This window comes from Periophthalmus magnuspinnatus, chromosome 15, assembly GCF_009829125.3.
Source record: "Periophthalmus magnuspinnatus isolate fPerMag1 chromosome 15, fPerMag1.2.pri, whole genome shotgun sequence".
Classification (NCBI taxonomy): Eukaryota; Metazoa; Chordata; class Actinopteri; order Gobiiformes; family Gobiidae; genus Periophthalmus; species Periophthalmus magnuspinnatus.
Window position 1 is genome coordinate 30,631,537 of NC_047140.1, and position 21,279 is coordinate 30,652,815.

General features: G+C 43.8%; 1 protein-coding gene across 1 annotated transcript in view; it reads left to right on the top strand.

Annotated features, from left to right (window-relative positions):
• lrpprc (leucine-rich pentatricopeptide repeat containing) overlaps positions 1-21,279 on the top strand; it is a 79,083-nt gene that overhangs the window by 42,222 nt on the left and 15,582 nt on the right. Inside the window, exons 23-30 of the mRNA XM_033979188.2 lie at positions 922-1,129; positions 4,901-5,025; positions 7,039-7,145; positions 15,392-15,460; positions 15,537-15,627; positions 17,968-18,110; positions 19,627-19,747; positions 20,378-20,504. Of these exons, the coding sequence (XP_033835079.2) occupies positions 922-1,129; positions 4,901-5,025; positions 7,039-7,145; positions 15,392-15,460; positions 15,537-15,627; positions 17,968-18,110; positions 19,627-19,747; positions 20,378-20,504 (991 nt within the window). The remainder of the gene's footprint in view (positions 1-921; positions 1,130-4,900; positions 5,026-7,038; positions 7,146-15,391; positions 15,461-15,536; positions 15,628-17,967; positions 18,111-19,626; positions 19,748-20,377; positions 20,505-21,279) is intronic.

Here is a 21,279-nt window from a genome sequence, read left to right on the forward strand (position 1 = left end):
TTCTTTCTTGCAGCTCTTTTATTTTTAACAATGTTGTAGATTTATAATAGTTTTTGTGGTTTAAATCTGCTCTTTGGTTTTTGTGTCAGTGGCATAAACTAGTTTCAATATTATGGTTTATATTTACTTCAGCCACGTATCGATCTTCAGAAAGTTATCGTGACAGGGCTGGATGGACATAAAGGTTAAACAGTACTTGTATGTGTTTTAAATTACATGTGTTTTAAATGTTAATTTTATCTGAGCAGCAGTTGTGTCTAAAACGCCGGCTCTAAATGTATTCAGATGTATTCTGTCTCTGTTTCAATCTGCTGTATGGATTAGTATCTGTGCTAGAGAGCGGCTGTATCGCTGTCAGCCCATTAGCAGCTGTCTAAATAGACAGTAAATGTGTCTTAATTACCTTACCCCCAATACATCTCATGTACGCACATACACACATGTGTATGCGCCGGCCAGATGGGTGCGTGGCCTTGTAAAAAGCCCTCCATTAACGACTGGACTTGACCAAAACGATCCACCCTCAGCCCGCTTCTCACAGAGGCCACGGCAGGCCCTTGTCGCCGCATACCTATAATTTAGCCCCCCAAGTACTTTGTACATGGCCACGGCAAAAAGCTGGCTTCCATTGTAGGTGTTCAATAATTGTAGTCTCGTTTAGAAAACCGCAAGTAGCAATTAGCAGAGAGTTGGCATTATACAGGGCTGCATGTGCATCCCTGCTGCGTGCAAAATGCTGTTTTAATATGGGTTTGTTTTCCCCACATGGAATTAGCTAAAGAGGCCGTATCACACACCCTGCTCTTCTTACAGCCAAAGCCGCGTTTCCACATGTACGGCCTCGTTCTTCTTTCTCTTTCTCTGTGTTTGGTGAACATTAATAGTAAAACTTGATTATGAATCCTGTGTTGTTCATTACAGAGGCAGTGGACATCCTGAAGGAGATGAAGGAGAAGGACGTGGTGCTGGGAGACCCTCAGGTCACGATGCTGTTCCACACACTGGGCTCTCTGGTGGCCAAAGGAGGACCTGACACCATCCGACGCCTCCAGGAGACCATCTTTACTCTGGGACTGGCCAAGCCCACAGCCAACCTCTGCTCTCCGCTCATCACGGCCTATCTGGACAGGTACCTGGTGACACCTGTCAGCGGGGAAAAAACAAATATAATATTCTGTACTTCTGTGTTGTGTTCAGTTTATTTCCATGGCAGGGGCTCGACAGTCGGCCGCCAACACGCTGACTTTGTTTACAGATTTGTCTCTGTGTGTGCCAAGCGTCGCTGCCAGGACTCTGTGTGTGTGTGTGTGTGTGTGTGTCTAAATAGGTTGCTCATGCCTCACTATGATCATGGCTGTTGCTGTATTCTGGGTCAGTGATTTGGATACAGAGCATGTGGATGTTGTTCGTGTTGTGCGTCGGTGTACGGTCACACTCATCACCAGCTCGGCTTTGTTTGTTTGACAATTCACCAGCTGCCATCTATCCCATGAGCCCCTGCTCTACGGACACGCCCACTGCCTCTCGGAGAAGCGCCTTCTCCCATAATGCACATCATATACGTACGATGTTAGCAAACAGCTCCTGTGAGGTCAGCGTTACTCTTCACCTTTCGACTGTGTGTGCGCAGCTTTACGTGGATCTGCTCATTAGCATGTTCATTATGTTCATTATGTACACATCACTAATTGCAGGATTCAGCCCAGCAGCTCGGTGCAGGGTGAGGGGCTCTCATGTTCACTTCCTTCACCTGCACACGAGAACATGCAAAGCTTTGTTTATATATCAACATGCGCCGGGTTTCTCCAGTGGCTGTTTGTTTTGTTCAAACTCAGGCACAAATTAGAGAGTTTGTAGGTTCACTCGGTAATCACTGCTTCTGTGAGATTAGCCGGCTAATTTACTCCTGGGTCATCAACAGCAGCCAAAACACACACAAGTACATATACACACACACAGAAGCATGTAGACATATACACACATGGGCTCAAACACACGCACACAAGCGCACACACACTCATACACACACGCATGTGGCTTTTCACAGCCATGATCACAAACCCAGTGCCAGTTGTACTCTCTCCAAATGATACTGTGGTTATCGGCATTTAACAAAACAGCCAAACCTCTTCTGTGATCGAATCAGCTGCTCGTCTTCACACTCAAGTTCTGCTCGGCCTTTTGCTGCTCGTTAAAATGTTGATATGAAACGTCTTTCCTTCATTTATACACAATCTAAGCCTTATTTATCGAGTAGAATAAAGTACACGCCCAACATCATAAACAAGGTCACATGAGGATGGAAAACTACTCGACACACAGCTTTATTTATTTTAGAGACTTGTTTTTCCAAATCCGTTGACCCATTTGTGTGAGTTTTCTGTTGCATACCTGTGGTCTGTTACGTCTGAAATGTGCCACTGGCTCGAGCTGCTTCTTCCTCGTTCTTGTTGCGTTGGGCCTTCATTCCGTCAGTCAGCAGACAGACAGACAGTGAGGAGGAGGAGGGACAGAAGAGCCATAAGAGGACAAAGCAGGCATCACTCCGCCTGCTCCTGGCTCATCGCTGCGTCAGCGCTAATGACTTAATGAACACTTCTACCACAGATTAGCCCTTGACAGCCCATCATACGCACCGCCCCGTTAGCGCTCATAGCGGCCGATCAGCATTGTGTGTGCTAGCTGGCTAGCTCATCTTGCCTCATACTTGTGGTGATTAGTGACACAAAATGCTAATGAGACCACTGAAATGAAGAGCTGGCAGAAGATGATAAGACAAAGGAATGATTGCAAATAAAATAGTGCAGAACTGACAAGAGATGAGTGGCTCTCCCACTCAGTCCTCTTGTTTTAAAGTGTATGTTCACTAAGGGTCAAATTAAAAATTCAAGTAAGGCACTTCACATTGAAAGTGTTGTGGATAAATGAAGTCCACAGGTGGATGCTGCGAGACGGGCCGTGGCTGGGTCCCTCACACTAAAATGGATTTGGGTTGCTCATCTTGTGCTCGTTCACCTGTGTTCACATTGGCAAGAATATTAGCACTTGCTATTTTCCAGCATATATAAAAGCGAGCTGGCGGTGTCATGATCAGTCTCATTTGCGTTTCAAAACACTGATTTGGTCCTCCCCCTTTGCCGAGGACAGTGGCTTGATAACAGGCTTGCCGATGTGCTCAGAACAAAGACGGGGACGAAGGGGGGAACGAGACGTGGCTAAATGAGCTTCCTTGTCTAATCCTTCAGGTTTCTTCAGGAAAGCACTCATTTTTTCAGGGCTTAATTGGCTGGAAAGTGGCTGACATGCAAAGTTAGGGACATTAACAGGGCTGTGCGTCGTGCAGTAAATGGCAATGCAAAGTGACAGTTAAATTGTACCTAGGGAAAATTATCCGTCTTTCAACATGCTTAGCTTTTTTTGGGGTGGATCTCCCGAGTAAGAAAGATAGCGAGAGGGGAGGGTTTGATTGCAACGCCAGGACATTTTTTTTTTAGCCGAGAGTGACAGCACAGTTTTTGAAGATGTCTCATTATAAAGCAGGGATTACAAGTAGGTGTGGATGATCATGTGAAGGTGGACAGGCTCAAGAACATTAATACAAGAAATACGTCCCAATTTTCATGTTCTGAGTTCAGTCACGGCAGCCTCTACAACCGGAATTTACAGCGTGTGATTTATTTTTTTGGCAAACAAGCCCATAGTCTAATAATTACCCACACTTACTTTTTCTCTCATGTGTAATCTCTTTGTACTTCCTCTTGGGCAGTTTTTCAATCAGGATGTTGTGCAGTTGAACACGCTCTCGACTGGTGCTTCTGAATAATATTGTGCCTCTTCATTTCAATTAACAAACCGCTTTACCCCCACGACCCTAATCATCTCTCCTCCGTTACGCTCCTCGTTCTCCGCTTCCCACCTCCAACGAAGTCAAGGTCGCTCCAGTCTATTCGTTTCAGTTTTTTTACCCACTGTTGGTCTTTTCGTTCGTGTTTGTCTAATTGATAAAAGGAGAAAACACTTGAGAAATTATACCCACGGGGCTCCGCTTCTGCCTCCGTCTCGCTCGCCGTGTCTGCCCCGCTGCCTTCCCTCCTGCGGGCCCATCTGCTTTGACCTCTGCGTGATTGACATGTTAAGTACCCAATCAACAGATTGATGGCAACGCTGTCACAATAGAAGGGATGGAGTGGTCTCTTACGCACTCCCCCTTTCTTGCTCCACTTCTGGCCTTATTCCTTCCGTGTCTTTGAGCGCGTATATTTCAGTATCACAGCCGGTGCACACGTTTGAGCGGACAGTTTGGTGGATGGGGGGGTAGAGGATGACATGAGACCGCTCAAAAGGTGGAAACGGGGGGCTCGCTAATGCGGTTGCCATATTCTTCAAAATTGCTCCGTTTAGGGTCGAGGTCGTGGTTGTAGAGATCGAGCTGACGGCGTTCCATCAAAAGAACTGTCTTGCACGACGCCGCTTTTACAGATAATCGGAGCAGAACTGTAAGTTTGTAGAGAAATTTACATTAAGAGAGGAGATGACAATAAGCAGGTCAGAAAATAGGGAAAAAGAAACATATTTAAAGGTTTTTTGAAAGGGTAAAGATCACGTCGGCTCCTTTGTCCACGCGTACGTTCGCCCGTGAAAGCCTGTCGAGATTGGCATGGACAGGTGTGTGGGGCTGCGTGTTCGCCGGAGACGTCGTTGTATTGGGGGCAAAAGGCTTCATCAGCTGCACTTGTGCTGTCATCAGTTCAAAGGCCCGTATTGTTGCGGCCGTTCGCGGTACTTGAATGCAAGGTCGTGAGGTTAACGCCCCCGCCACGCTCCGCTCTTGACATTCTCCTGTACGCGGTTGATTGGATGGAGCGGGGCGTCTAACTTCTTTTCTCTGTGTGTCTAATAGTAATGACCTCTCCGGGGCTCTGGACGCCGCGATCGAGTGTCAGCAACGCTACAAACATCTCCCGCGAATCCATGACATCATCGTGGGACTGGTGCAGCAGGGCGACACGGAACAGCTCCAGAAAGGTACGGCCTCGCTGAGCTGGAACATGTAAAGCACACGCCGTTTAAAACTCCATAATCACGCAAAATGGACTCTCGTGAGCTTTAAGTCATGTTATAATCCTGTTTCCTCATCAAAAACACACCTGGAGTTGTGTTTTGTTTCATTCACACTTGTTTGAGTAACTTTATCATTGGTCTGTCCACATTTCCAAAGCTCAAAATTCTCTGTTCCACCTTGTGATGTCATGAAGTGGTAGTTTTCAAGCTCTTTTTACCTTTTGTTCAGTAGAAACTAGAAATTCCAGGGCTGAAATCACATCACACAGTGTTTGAGAGAAGAATCCAGCCTAAATGTGCAGGGTTTTTGTGTTAAATATGTGTGAATTAAACAAAACACAACTCCAGGTCTGTTTGTGACGAGGAAACATTATAAAATTGATCGGAAAATGATGTAATATGGGCTTAAATTATTGGAGAGTATAAGAATAGAGTTCAGCGTCAGTACTGAAACATTTACTGGATCGAATATCAGCTTCCAAATACTGTATCTGTTCAATCGATATTGTAAGAATGTTTGTTTGTTTCTGATGTGAGCGTCAAAGAAAACCAAGAAACATGATGTCAGAAGGGTTTTAATGAGTTTCACACAGGTAAAGTGAACAATGAAGCAACAGACTCTCCGGAAAGGATAGAAAAAGAGTCCTGAGATGTGCATTTTGACAGTTTTTATAGCGTCCCCCTATGTGTGTGTGCCTATGCATATGAGGAGGGTCCTTCTTCTAATCCGCACAGCGCCCTCATAAGATCCACGCTGTTCTACACAACATCTTCATGAGTTCCCACGTGTTTTATTTTCTTTAGCGTTAGTAAATCAAGATACCAGTTTGATGTAGTGCTGCGCTGCTAGAAAATAAATAAATAATACGTTACAATATCCTGGTTGGACATATTAATTAATGTAATAAAACTATTTCCTGGTCGTATTTGGTTGGAAAGTCTTATAATAGTTTAACGTTTATTTATTCAAAGCTATTTTGTAATTAAATAACAGCTCTATAGCACATTTGGACCACTTTTGTCGTGTTTTATTTTTGTTTTAAGGAAATAAATGCTGTTTTCAGTCTCTGCCAATACCTGATATCAACAGACACCAGAGCAGATACTTAAATTTATCGTATCGAAATCAGTATCGAAGTGAAAAGCACAAACCTAGAGTCCAACACTTCTGCCTCTACTTTTTTCACTTAAAAAAAATATTGCGTAAAAGGGTCAGGGGTTTTCTGGGCAGGTGCGTATTAAGAGCCAAAGGGTTGAATCCATCCTCCTCTTCACCTCGTCTCCTCTGCCCTTTTGCGACACTTTTAAAGAGATTTTTAAAGAGATTTTTGCAAAGCTTTAACTCCAGTAAATATTGAAACTAAAACAGTAGTTTGTTAAAGCACTAAAGCCACAGTTTAAAGTTTCTTAAAGCTTTTGGGGACGATGTGGAAAGGTGACATAAACGACAAAAGTTGTGGTTTTAACTTTATGTATTAAATTAATATTAGTGATGCACCGATCCAGCTTTTTCAGTCCCGATACCGATTCTATAGCTTTAAGTATCTACCACTGAGACTGAAAACATCATTTATTTTTTTTTACTCTAAAACAAAATGAGACGAAACTAATCTAGATGTGTTAAGTAGCTAAAAGTTCCAACCTGACACTTTCTAGGCCAGTTACAACGAGTAAATGGTTTTATTATCGGATATTGACTGAACCGATTATTTGGAAGCCGATATCCGATCCCAGTATCTCATCCCTAATGAATATTCCACTTTTTCCTGTCACACCTGTCTCAAAGCTGCAGAATGGAGATAATTTCACCCAACTCTGAAATGAGCTTTCCAAAGTTCCCCCAAAAAGAGCTTAGGCTTATGTTGAATCTGTTCTAGAGACGACTTTGTTCAACTTTTGAGTTTTGAGTTTGTTTTTTTGTGCCAGAAACTGTTGCTGTTGTATTTAACTTTGCTGTTTTCTTTTTCTCTGCTTTAGCCATGGACTTCGTGAGTCAGGAGCGAGGAGAGATGACCATGTTGTACGATCTTTTCTTTGCCTTTTTGCAGACGGGACGCTACCGTGAGGCTCGGAAAATCATTGAGGTTCGTCCATTAGTTATTTTACTTTTATTTTTGTTTGGTGCAGTTTTACAATAATTTTGGCTTTTTTGGCACAGAATGCAACGTATAAACAAAGAGTGATAAAAATGACAGTGACACGAAAGAGCTCTGTCACATTTTTTTCCCTGCTCCTTCTGCTCCTTCTGCTCCTTCTGCTCCTTCTACTCCCTCTGTGCTCTGCTCCCTCTGCGTCCTGCTTTCCTTACTCCACCTCTGCTCTACTCCCTCTGCTCCTTCTTTCCCTTCTACTCCCTATGTGCTTTACTCCCTCTTCTCCCTCTGTTCCCTAGTCCCTGTGCTCCCTGCTCTCTGTGCTCCCTCTGTGGCCTCTGCTCCCTGCTTCCTCTGTGCCTTACTCCCTCTGTTCCTTCTGCTCCTTCTACTTCCTCTGTGCTCTACTCCCTCTGCACCCTGCTCCCTCTGCTCCCTGCTTTCCTTACTCCATCTGCGTCCTACTTGTTTTACTCCTTCTGCTCCTTCTTTTCCTTCCACTCCCTCTGTGCTTTACTCCCTCTACTCCTTCTGCTCCTTCTTCTCCCTCTGCTCCCTACTCCCTCTGCTCTCTTTACGCCCTCTGCTCCCTCTGTGCCCTACTCCCTCTGCTCCTTACTCCCTGTGCTCCCTGCTCTCTCTGCTCCCTCTGTGGCCTGCTCCCTCTGTGGCCTGCTCCCTCTGTGCTTTACTCCCTCTGTTCCTTCTGCTCCTTCCTCTGTACTCTACTCCCTCTGCGCCCTGCTCCCTCTCCTCCCTGCTTTCCTTACTCCATCTGTGTCCTACTCGTTTTACTCCCTCTGCTCCTTCTTTTCTTTCTACTCCCTCTGTGCTTTACTCCCTCTACTCCCTCTGTGCTTTACTCCCTCTGCTCCTTCTACTCCCTCTGTGCCCAGAAGTCGTTGTTTTTCCTACATATGTTGTCACGTAACATCGACTCTCCCGTGTTGTTAAAAAATATTTTCTTTCCATCATTTCGCATCATCTGATCTCCATGTTTGTCTCCGGGTTATTTCAAATCCTTAAGTGCAGATTACGTTCACGGGGGAGAAAAAAAACGAGGGAGCAAAGTTGTTGTTCTCTCCACTTTAAATGGAATGACTACACGTTTTGTGAGATTGAGCCTGACATCAGCGCAGCCAAAACAAGACCTTTATGTCAGATTAGGATAAGAACAAAACGGATCAAAACATCTCCCTCACTGTCGCTTTCTGCTGATCATGTTCGGGTATACGCTGGAAAAGAAGATTTGTGAGTCGCTCTGAGGTCTCATCAGCGTGTTGTTATGGGACGCCCCTCTTAACCGTCTTAAACTGTGACATTGGCTGTACATGGAACCACTTACATCGAGGTACGGATGTTGTTTAGAATCCACATAAGTCCAATAAGATCAGCCGATATTTCTATTTTCCTCAAATGACGTAATTACAATCTTCTATAAACTGACCCACAGCCTTTTTTTTAACCATAAACCTTTAAAAGAGAAGTGCATCACCTTTAGTGCAGTTGTGTTTGTATTAAACTGTTAAACTAAAGCTTTGTGTGTATGTTCTAGGCAGAAAATCAACCAAAGCAAAAGGCCGAAACCCAATACGCTAAAAAGCCCAGATACCGGCCTGTCTCTAGGACTTGGCGTCAGATCCGTGTGATAAATAATATTTTTTTTCCTTGAAAATTAAACTAAACAGTTCACAAATATGTATTCTATAAACTACAAAAGCCTGGCGCGATTACACGTTTTGAACTTCGATATCTTCCTGAAGTAAATATAGACAATAAATGATAAAACTGAAACAGAAACAAACAGAATTATCCCCAAAAAACTTTAAAATGTAAAATATAAAACAAAAACATGAGCTGAAACATCTAAATAACAGAATGCAACACTTGAGTAGTGAGTTTGTGTCGATAATGAGACATAGAAGTGATTTATTCAAACCTCTGCAGCTCAAATTTGATCATAATGCAAAAAAATTACCAAAAATAATCCAGCACTGCAAAGAAAAAATCCCCACGATGAATATTAACCCCCAAAAATATAGCTCCATCAGTTATGTTTTGAATATGAATGTGTTGTGTCATTTTTTTTTTTTGTATTTTAACATAAAAAAACAACCAAAAAACACAAAAAAGTCCTTTGTTGTGACTGACACTTTTCTTTCTCTTGTGTTAGAGTCAGTTCATAAAGGTGTTGGCCTAAAGTGAAGCATTTTTACATCATTTAATAAAACTTACCGCTGTATTTCCTGAAAAAAATCATATTCTAATTATTAAAATGATATTCTTTACGATGGAACAGCTGCATTATTATTAAACAGCACTAGAGACGTATTAGGAATTAGAATTATTTGAATTTTTAGCATGGTAAAAGTGTAGTGAGTGTCCAGCAGGGGGCAGTAGAGGTGACAGCACAGCACAGTTATAGAAATTATTAAACTAGCTGCACATCACATTAGCGAAGAGCTGATTTTTTTTTTTTCATTTGTACCAAAATGACGACGCAACGCTGCCGAATCCTGTGCATATCACCAAATTAAGAAAATTAAATTGGAGAATGAAGTGCGTATGTCACAGGGGGCGTGTACAGGTGGAGGTGAAAACGGGGATTATTCGGCAAAATGGCATCTTGAAAGTAAGTGATTAAAGTTTGCTCGAACATGCACGAATCACAGAGAAGAAACAGCTCTGAAAAGGCTATTTTGCTGAGTATTTCTGATTTAAACCATGAGCGATACCTCAGCGTTTTAACCCAACTGCAGCGATTACAGTCGGTAAAGTCGACATCATTTTAGGTTTGTTTGTTTCGCTAAACCCGGGCCACGCATCTCCAACGTCTAACCTGAACCAAACACCAGTTCTGCAAGTTTTTTCTCATCTATTTTTGTTTTGTCGCCTCTCCTCATTGTCCATTATATTTACACTTGCGCAATTAACACATTTTTGAAGAGTCGCGGATTTGAAAAAACTGTTAGCGTTAAATCCCGCACGTTTTGTAATTGGATGAGACGGAATATAGTGTTTGTGGCCCGTTCAGATGGCCCTCTCTGTCGCACTTTCCCTCCGAAGGTGTCAAGTGGCGGTCCACAGTGGAGTCTCGCTTTAGGCTCTGTTTGGTATAATTGGCAGCTGATTAATCACAGCTAATTAAATGTAATGGTGGAGAAAGGTGGGTAATTTCGCTCTGAATGGTCATGGGTAGGTAAAGGATTGTCAGGTGGCCGGGGCTATTATAGTCGGTGTTGTGACGATCAGGGTTAGGTAGTATTGCTATAAAGTGGGGAGTCATTATGTGTTTTTTTACTGTTGCGAAGAGGGTTTTGCTGTATCTGTCTGAAAGTGCGCGCGCTAAAGTGGCTCGGTGATTAGTAGAATTACATCAGGAATTGAGATGAAGAGCGTTAAGTGGAACAATGTGCAGCCGCTACTTTTTTATTTAATTAAAAGTAAATTGTTATGTGGTATTCTATGGATGGACGCTCGTATCTGCCGGATTTGTTCTCATCGACTGTATATACGTAAATGGATGTAGCTAAACCGCTAGCCGCCGTGTTCTAAACAGAAAGTGAACATTAGCGCGCTTCCATTTTACTTTACGTTGAAAAACTGGCCGCTGTTTCTGTAACTGTTGCTGTCAGACGCGTCATTTTGGTCTTAAATGTTCGTTCTAAATCAGGGGTGTCCAAAGCTTTTTCACCGAGCGCCGCGTACTGAAACATTTTTGAAGCGGAGGGCCACAGACCAGTGTCAATACGGGCGAGTCAATTGGTGCATTTAACTTTTAATAAGACTTGGAAGATTATTTTTAGGTCTAAGTCACAAAGCAGTGCAATGTTTGTAGTAAAAAATACTTCCTGATCAGTTTGGCTAGTTTAGGAGGAGGCATGACGGCCAAGAAAAATTGCTCTGAGGGCCGCATTTTGCCCCTGGGCCGTAGTTTGGACAGCCCTGTTCTACATGATCCTGGTATTTTTATTTCGCTATTTTGTCCCTAAATCAAGATCTGAACATTAATAACAGACAAATCAGGCGCCTTCTTTCCCCGATGTCACTCCCACTAGCGTTAGCAACAGGTTTGATTGACAGCGTTGCTAAGCGCCTGCTCCCTGCTAAACCAGCGGTGCGGGTGGGAAGGGGCGTTACCTTCAACAGCCTCGCTCTAGATTGGCTCTTTGGTCGCTATGACACTCACGGTCAGAGTTACAAATATGCAACTCTGCTCCAAATTAGCCGCTATAACTGCTAGCCTCGACGAGCGTCATGTGTTGTGGAGCCGAACGCCGTGGGTGACGTCACACTCGCTCAGTCCACTTCTTCACAGAGTCTACGTTCTCTCCAGATTAGGGAGATTTGTTCTGAATCGTAAAGATGGAACATGGTGTGTATTTTCAAAACCGTCCCCACAGGAGCCAGCAAGACTTTAGCAAGTAAATGGAATCTATGCCACAGTCGCCGTAAGAAGATTACACCGAGCGAGACGGAGAGTGAGGACTGCATGCGACACATTTTAATTTGTCCCTTTTGGCTGGTTAGGTAATAACATAATTCCTCTGCCAGGGACTGATAGAGGGATGGATGGATGGAGGGAGGAGAGAAGCGGCTGAGATTTGAAGGGAAGGTGGAGGATTGAAGGAGGCGAGGATTGGAGATGTGTGACGACGGCGGCTGAGGGTTAGTCAAAGAAAAAGATGAGGCAGGTCTTTGGGACTCCCTAAATTCTCGGCATTTCGTCCGGGGGCGGGGCTTAGCTTTCCACGTCGATCAAAGTCGCCTAACTGCTGCGTGTGGTGTTTTCCCTGGAGAGTGAGTTAGTTTCATAAGCAGCAGATGTAAATGTAGCAAATTAAATGTCCTATGTTACACAGATTTGATTTTTATGAGGTTTAAGTCATGTTAAAATGTCGTTACTCAAACAAAACACAACACCAGGTATGTTTTTGATGAAGCATTTGTTTATTATTAGAGGGAACTACAAAGACCATGATCCTTTGCTCCATTTCAATGCAGAGAGTATGAAGAAATAACTGTTATAGAGAACTTTTCTACCTGAATTCTTTGGAGTACGACACTAAAACATCACCAAAGGTTTGTCAAAGCTTTTTCAAAGGAAGTAGTAGCATTACGTCAATTCTGTTAGCACATCCACAAAGTCGCAATAAATGTCACGCCGTCAAATTAATCTTGTGACAGTATCGTACAGTGAGATTTGCATATCATTACATCTCTACGTCACAAACACAGACCGTAAAGAAGTGGATTAAGTGAGTGTGACGTCACCCACAGCGTTCGGCTCCAGTCAAACGAAGCTCATCGAGGCTAACAGTTATAGCGGCTAATTTGGAGCAAAGTTCTATATTTGGAGTTCTGACCACGAGTATCACAGCAACCAAAGAGCTAATGAGGTGCGAAGCTGTGGAAGGAAACGCCTCTTCCCGCCTGCACCACTGGTTTAGCAGGGAACGGACGCTTAGCAACCGGTTTGATTGACAGCGTTGCTAACAGGAGCGACCTCAGGGAAAGAAGGCGCCTGATTTGTCTGTTATTAATGTTCATGTCTTGATTTACAAACACAATAGTGAAATAAAAACCCCAGGATCATGTAGAGGGTTAATATGAACATTTAAGACCAAAATGACGAGTCTGACAGCAGCAGAGACAGAGAGAGGGGACAGTATTTCAATAGAACCTGAATTGGAGCCAGAAGCACGCCTATGATCACTTCCTATTTGTCACGCAGCAGCTAGCACGTTAGCTATGTCCATTTATATATATACAGTTTATGGCTGCAACAAAATCTTAACCCCGCCTCCGGACGAAATGCCCAGATTTCAGGGAGTCCCACAGGTCTTTACCGGACTTTCCCTCCTCAAAGAGGCCAGCGCGGATTGAGCGCCGCTGATCCTCGCTCAGATTAACCTCCGGCAGATCACGCTTTTTTTTTTCCCTCAGACAGATTACCAGAAAGGAAGGGATGGGAGATCTCTCAATCCTGGTCTTACTCAGATTGTATAAAGCCCCATGAGACAGATGAAATTCTGATCACTGTTGTCCATGATAATAATCGTCCGGTCGGGCTGCGTATCGAGCTAAATCTGAGAGACAAAGGCCCACATATCAATCTATGTCAGCCCTTATTGGACGGGTAAGCCCACACTCCGCCAACGAGCGTCTGTGTCCTCAAATTCATCCAAAAGCAACGAGTTTTCTCTGACTGTTCAAAAGAGACATTATCTTTGAGTCTCATTTAAAGTTCTGTTATGGATAAAGCAATTTATCAAGTGTTTTACTCAATTCTCTCCAACAGAAAACACTCTGTTCCACCTTGTGATGTCATGAGGTAATACAGGAAGTGCTCCACTGTGTTTTGAAACTCCACACACCTTTAATAGAACCGTTTGGATAATTTCAGACCTGTAAGTGCTAAGGTAGCTGTTAACGTGACAACCTACCACTTCATGACATCACAAAGTGGAACGGAGCATTTTGAGTTAGGGAGATGTAGACAAACTAATAATAATGTGTGTGAATGAAACAAAACACAACTCCAGATCTGTTTTTGAGGAGGTAACAGCGTTATAACATGGCTAAAAGCTCACAAGAGTCATTTTGTGTAATATATGAGCTTTAACTTTATTTCTACAGTGAGAATCAGACTCTGAACAAAACAAACAAACACATCACTGCACAGGTCCATTTAAAACAGTAAAAACAGGAGCAGGTTGATTATAAATGTTTATCTCCACATTATTAAAGTGGCTCTGTGCAGTTTTACATCAGCTTCAAATATGTTCCATTTTTGGGAAGAAATAAACAAAGGCGTTTTTCTTTTCAGTTCTAGTGCGGACAGATTTTAGACTGAGACAATCATGAAATCTTGTATTAAAAGTTGTTCTCTACCTCTTTTTTCACCTTCTCTCTTTTTTCCCTCTACCTCTCTCCACCTCCTCTCTGTCTCCTCCTCTTCTCTCTGTCTCCTCCTCTTCTCTCTCTTTCCTCCTCTCTGTCTCCTCCTCTCCTCTCTCTCTCCTCTTCTCTCGGTCTCATCCTCTTCTCTCTCTCTCCTCCTCTCTGTCTCCTCCTCTTCTCTGTCTCCTCCTCTTCTCTCTGTCTCCTCCTCTTCTCTCTCTCTCCGCCTCTCTGTCACCTCCTCTTCTCTCTCTCTCCTCCTCTCTCTGTCTCCTCCTCTCTCTCTCCTCCTCTCTCTCTCCTCCTCCTCTTGTCTCTATCTCCTCCTCTCTCTCTGTCTCCTCTTCTGTCTCTCCACTCCTCTCTCTGTCTCCTCCTCTTCTCTCTGTCTCCTCCTCTTCTCTCTGTCTCCTCCTCTTCTCTCTGTCTCCTCCTCTTCTCTCTCTCTCCTCCTCTCTCTGTCTCCTCCTCTCTCTCTCCTCCTCCTCTTGTCTCTATCTCCTCCTCTCTCTCTGTCTCCTCTTCTGTCTCTCCACTCCTCTCTCTGTCTCCTCCTCCTCCCCTCTCTCTCCTCTTCTCTCGGTCTCCTCCTCTTCTCTCTCTCTCTCCTCTTCTCTCTTTTTGTCTCCTCCTCTTCTCTCTCTCTCCTCCTCTTCTCTGTCCCCTCCTTTTCTCTCTGTCTCCTCCTTTTCTCTCTCTCTCCTCCTCTCCCTCTTCCTCTTTCTCTGCTCTTCTCTGTTCAGTTTTTAGACATAACACAATCTTTAGATCTTCTAATAAGTTTCCGTTTCAAACTTCAACAAACAGGTGAAATGTTGAGTGTCGTGGTTTTATAAATACATTTTATAAATACTTTTTATAAATACATTCTATAAATACTTTTTATAAATACATCTGTCCTGGACTCAGTGTTTTGTGTTTTAGTCCTGTCCAAAAAAAGCCCACGAAGGATCAGATTCTTTTAAGAAAAAAAACAGAGATAGAAATGAGAGTGGTTAATGTTGTGTATCATGACTCTGTCCCTGTGGTGGATTTGTGCTTGAATATTTCATGTGACCTTTTGGCTCCTTTTGGCTCCTTTTGGCTCCTTTTGGCTCCTGTCGGCTCCTGTCGGCTCCTGTCGGCTCCTGTCGTTCATATTGATGTCATCCCTGTTTTTTATGACGGCTCGTCTCTGCACAACTGAAACAGGCTGATAGTTATTTATTAAAGAGCCGTATTACACTATTTTCTGATCTATTTTATAATGTTTTCTCATCACAATCGGGCCTCAAAAGTCAGTTTTGTGTAATATTGGACCGTTAATCTCACATTTGTCTTCTGTTTTCACACAGACTCCGGGGCTGAGAGCGAGACCTGGACGTCTGCAGTGGTTTGCTGAGAAATGCATTTCCTCAAACCAGGTAACTCTTAAACTCTTTATAATTGTGTTAACGGCTAAAACAACAGGACCGGGTCATAACTGTAGTGTCTGTGCAGATGGAGGCCTTGGAACAAATGGTAGAAATTACGCCAAAGCTGTTTGAGTGCGACAGAGACGAGATGTACACTTATGTGCTCCGACTCTGCAGTAAGTCTGTTTTGTTTCTCTGTTTCTTGTGTAGCTCTGTCACTGCTGTATGAATGTGTGTGTGAATGAGCGAGTGGTTCCTTTATATGAACATTTACCAACTTTACACCGCTGCTCAGGTCGTTTAATGATGCTGTGCAGGAAAAATAAGTTTATTTGTACAGCACAACTGGTCCACAAAGTAATTCAAAGTGTTTTACAGAATAAGAAAGACATTAACATCACAATACAACAAATCAAAACATAAATAATCATCATAAAATTTACATTAAAGGAGAAAAGTGCAGAATAAACCCCTTTCAGTCACATAAACAGCTAAACAGAACCGTTTGAACCTGGATTTAAACATTGTCAAAGTCGAGGCCTGTCTCACATTTTCACATGTTCCAGGTTTTCGCTGCAGAAAACTGAAACACTGATTCACCTGGTTTAGTCCCAGTTTAGTCCCGTTTCAGTCCTGGTTTAGTCCCATTTCAGTCCTGATTTAGACCTGGTTTAGTCCTGGTTTAGTCCTGGTTTAGTCCTCCTCATGTGAGATGGTCCATGTGGCTCATGTGGGAGATGTTCTTTGGTGCTGGTCCATGGTACTTCCTGGTTCTAGACCTGAGCACAGGACACATGTGTGAAGTACTTCCTGGTTCTAGTCCTGACCCGAGCAGCAGTGTTCTGGATGTTCTGGATGTTCTGGATGTTCTGGATGTTCTGGATGTTCTGGATGTTCTGGATGTTCTGTTCTGTCTTAAGGCTCGTTTGGAGAGGCCAGTGATCAGGACGTTACAGCCGTCTAATGTTCATATCTTAATTTAGGGGCACAATAGCAAAATAAAAACCGCAGGATCATGTAGAGGGTTAATACAAACATTTAAGACCAAAATGAGTCTGACAGCAGCAGGTACAGAGAGAGGGGACACAGTTTTCAATGTGAAGTGAATCGGAGCCAGAGTCGATGGACGAGCCAGAGTCGAGCCCATGATCACTTCCTGTTAGAAACGCCGTGTCCAGCAGGTTGTCTAAGTCCATTTATATGCACAGTCGATGGTCATAGCCCACTCAGCCTGCAGCAGCGGCTAATTTCAGACAAAGCCCTCCATGCTGCGAGAGGACAATCAAAGGACTAATCTGATCAACTGACCGACCCTCAACTATGGTGCAATTTGAGAGCCACACGATCCGTTGTTGTTGTTGTGTGTGTGTGTGTGTGGGGGGGTGTGTGTGTGTGTGTTTGGAGGAGGAGAGGGTAATGGACGCTCAATCAGCTTTAACACTCCAATCACAACTGGTATCTGCTCTGCTCTCGACCGCCGCACTCACACTGCAGCCGTCTCACTCCCTCCGTGTTAACCCTTAAAGATCCACCGGACATGGACCAAGATGCATCTCTCCAGTCGTCAGCGCGACACAAAGGCCTGTCACTGTAACACACTGTGAAGTACTGTGATATTTGGTACAGATATATACTGCGATAAACCATCTTATTGAAACCATTTTATGCGACTGATACAATAAATATGAGGCAGGATAATCCCAGTAAGATAATGCATGTCAAAAATCAAAGTTAAACTGTCAAAACCAGACTTAGAGAGACTTATCCTGCGTTTGTGTCCAGTAGAACCAGGAAGTACTTCACACATGTGTCCTGTGGCTCCTGTGGCTCCTGTGGCTCAGAGACTTTAAAGCAGCTCAGTGTGAACAAGTCTCTCCATGGACCAGCACCAAAGAACATCTCCCACATGAGCCACATGAACCATCTCACATGAGGAGGACTAAACCAGGACTAAACCAGGACTAAACCAGGACTGAACCAGGACTGAACTAAGACTAAACCAGGACTGAACCAGGACTGAACCAGGACTAACCCAGGACCGAACCAGGACCGAACCAGGACTAAACTAAGACTAAACCAGGACTGAACCAGGACTGAACCAGGACTAACCCAGGACCGAACCAGGACCGAACCAGGACTGAACTAAGACTAAACCAGGACTAAACCAGGACTAAACCAGGACTGAACCAGGACTGAACCAGGACTGAACCAGGACTGAACCAGGACTGAACCAGGGCTAAACGTTCTTCCTGAAGATGTGACTCAGGCCTCGACTTTGACATGTTTAAATCCAGACTCAAACGGTTCAGTTTAGCTGCTGTGACTGAAAGGGATTTATTCTTATTTTAATGTTAATTTTATGATGATTATTTGTGATTATTTATGTTTCAATTTGTTGTATTGTGATTTTAATGTCTCTTTTATTCTCTTTTTGGATTACCTTGTGCATAAATTATCACACACAGGTTTAGCCCCATTATAAAGACTCATTCTCTCTTCTGCTCCTGTTTTTGCAGAGGACACAAATGACTGGCAAAAGGCCGAAGCCATGTGGACAAAGATGCAGGAGGAGAACGTGATTCCCAGAGAAAGGACTTTGCGTCTCTTGGCAGACATCTTGAAGAATAATGGCCAAGAGGTCCCGTTTGAGGTGCCCCAGGTACTCTCCCTCCTCACAATACGCCTCGTCTTTTAAGTACTTATTAGGTCGCTCTATTATGCAGAGAAATAATTGCCACAGGGGTTTGGGGTGGGGGATAATAAAACAAAGCAGAGAAGGCTCCCGAGAGCTTAGGAGAAGTGTTTAAATATGCCCGAGGTCAGACCTACAGTCACGCAGCAGTAATGTGCAAGTGCCCCGAACTGAAACAGGACTGTCAAAACAATACAGCAAACGTTTTATTTTTAGCCAGCGAAATTTTTAACTTGTTCAAAGTAAAGTTCTAACGCTTAAAAGGCCCAGATTACGCCGTTTCCTCATCACAAATAAACATGGAGTTGTGTTTTTTTTGTTTAATTCACACATGTTTAACACACAAACCCTGCAGATTTAGACTAAGTTCTGTTCTCAAACCCAAAACACTCTGTTCCACCTTGTGATGTCATCATGTGGTAATACAGGAAGTGGAAGGAAGTGCTCCACTGTGTTTTTAAGATCTGTACATCTTCACTAGAATCATTTGGATCATTTCAGCCCTGGAATTGCCAATCTGTACTGAAAAAGCGGTAAAAAGGAGCTGTTAACTTGAAAACTACCACTTCATGACATCACAAGGTGGAACAGAGCACTTTGAGGTTTAGAGATATAGACAGACTAATAAAAAACATGTGAGAATGAAACAAAACACATTTCCAGGTCTGTTTTTGAGGAGATAACAGTATTACAACACAGCTTAAGCCTCACTAGAGTCAGTTTTGTGTCATATACGACCTTTTAATTAATTTATTCCAAATGATGTAACACCAGAAGAGCCTTTGAACTCCTGATCACCCCGTGGCCTCACCCGTCTCTGCTCTTAAGCTGATGTTCATTACAAGCAGAAAACAGGATCTGAAGAGCAGTCAATCAGAGCGACCCGCTGATGAGACCTTAATGCCTGATCTGTGTAAATCTGTAATACTAGACCAATTTAGCCAGCAGCTAAATGCCACCCGGCCGCATCTGGACATCGCACGTTCCAGTGTTCCGCGAGTAAAACCGGGGAGAACGGAGACATTTCGTGTACAGCAAACGTTTCCCTTTGTGTTTCCGCGTCTCATTTTGTTCATCTTTCCACTCGTGAGCCCGTAGCCTCGAGCGTGACGAGATGAGAAGTGATTGCTGTAGCCTCGAGCGCTGAACTTTGTGACCCTTGGGGCTCCTTGAGTTGACACTTCTTCTCAGCACACATGCTTTCAAGAACACACACACAAAACACACACACTTTCCTCCTGCCCCCGGGGTGCCAGACCTAATTTGCCCCCAGCCAATACAGCTTAACCCCTCCCCTCGGCGCTGTACGGGTGAGCGGGCATTAAGAGGCCAGGGCCCGCGTACCCGGCAGTGAAAATTGTCATACACAAACATGCAGACTTGTTCTAGCAACTTGTCTGAAGAAATGGTTGTGGTTGTAAACAGAACAGGGTTATGTTGTGACGGGAAACTTCATATTTAGAGTTGTACTGTTGTTTTGCAGACCTGGTACGAACGCTCCGTCTCCGAAAAGAAGAGCAGCTCCACGGCGTCTCACTCGGCCGATAACGACACTGACTATAATGTGAAAGTGCTCGCTCTGTGCAAAAAAGGCAAAGCAAAAGGTAAACTCCTGCTCATCCTCACTGCATTTCACTATTTCCATCAAACTTCAATCAATCAAACTTTATTTCTGTAGCACCTTCAACAACCAGAGCCGACCAAAGTGCTGTACAACAACAAAAAAACACGATAAAAAACAATAAACATCGTAAAAATAGGTCAACAAAGCACATTACACCATTAAAACAAAGAAAGTGTCACACAGGCCAAGTGTGAAAAGCCGTTCTAAATAAGTAGGTTTTAAGTTTGGCGTTGAACAGAGGCAGGTCAGTGATGGAACGTAACTCAGTGGGCAAAGAGTTCCAGAGTTTTGGACCGGCCCCTGCAAAAGAACGATCGCCCCACTGTTTGCCCCGGGACAGGGGGACCTCCAGCAGATCGTAGAGCTCTGCTGGGCTGGTGAGGAGTCAAAATCTCACACAGGTAGGAAGGTGCAAGAACATTGACTGCATTAAAAACAAACAAATGAATTCTAAACTGGACAGGGAGCCAGTGCAGGGACAGGACAGGGGTGATGTGGTCATGTTTCCGACCGTTAGTTAGTTATTTAACTTTAAACCAACATGTCTCACAGTTTAAACCAACATATCTGTGTCTATAATATCAAAATGTGGTCCTGTGTTCTTTTGTAGAGGCCTATGGTATTTTCAAAGACATGAACAAAAAGGGTTTGGCGCTTGCTCCTGCCTCATACGATCATCTGATTCGTACACTGCTGGCGGAAGGAGCCATGGAGGACGCGATGGCGGTGAAAGACATGTACGTATCCCAGTATTCACCTTATTCGTCCTGCGCACTTTTGCCTCTAAACGCTCCAAACTGTTTGCTGACTTTGAGGTGGCACTTTCGGGTTAATTCCATTCTTTTCAGTGGTGAATTTGGGAAAAGTTTCACCTCAAAAATGTGATATAAAATACAGTTGTCCCTCTATATATCGCGGGTCGCCTTTCGTGGTCTTGCTGTTTTGCTGATCTTTTTTTTGTGTGCAATTTTCACGTGCATTGTGTTGTGCGTCCTGATTGGCTGTTGGACTGTAGACCATCGTGTTGTGCGTCCTGATTGGCTGTTGGACTGTAGACCATTGTGTCGTGCGTCCTGATTGGCTGTTGGACTGTAGACCATTGTCCATCAGTCTCCTCCGTGCCGTGTCTCCTGTCCAGTACAGAATGTGTTCAGACAAATTTACATAAACGTTGGATCTCAGTGTGACTCTGAAGTGCTGTACGTTTGCGATTTGTTTTCTCCCCAACAAAACCCACAATGTCGATGAAACGTTCTGCACCGACAAAGACGCCTACGAAGGTTTTAACTTTGAGAGAGTTTAAACGAGAGAGAAATGTGAGAAAATTTGAACGCCTCTGCAATTTAAAGCTTCAGTCGTCGTGTCCCTTTACCTTCCATTGATTTAGACGCCATTTTGTGCTGTTAAATAATCACCGCAGATGCCGTCCTGACTGTGAAAATAGGGAGCAAATACGTCGTGTACTTTGGACTACTTTCCCTGTCCAGTCTGCGGCCCCGCGTCACCTCGGGG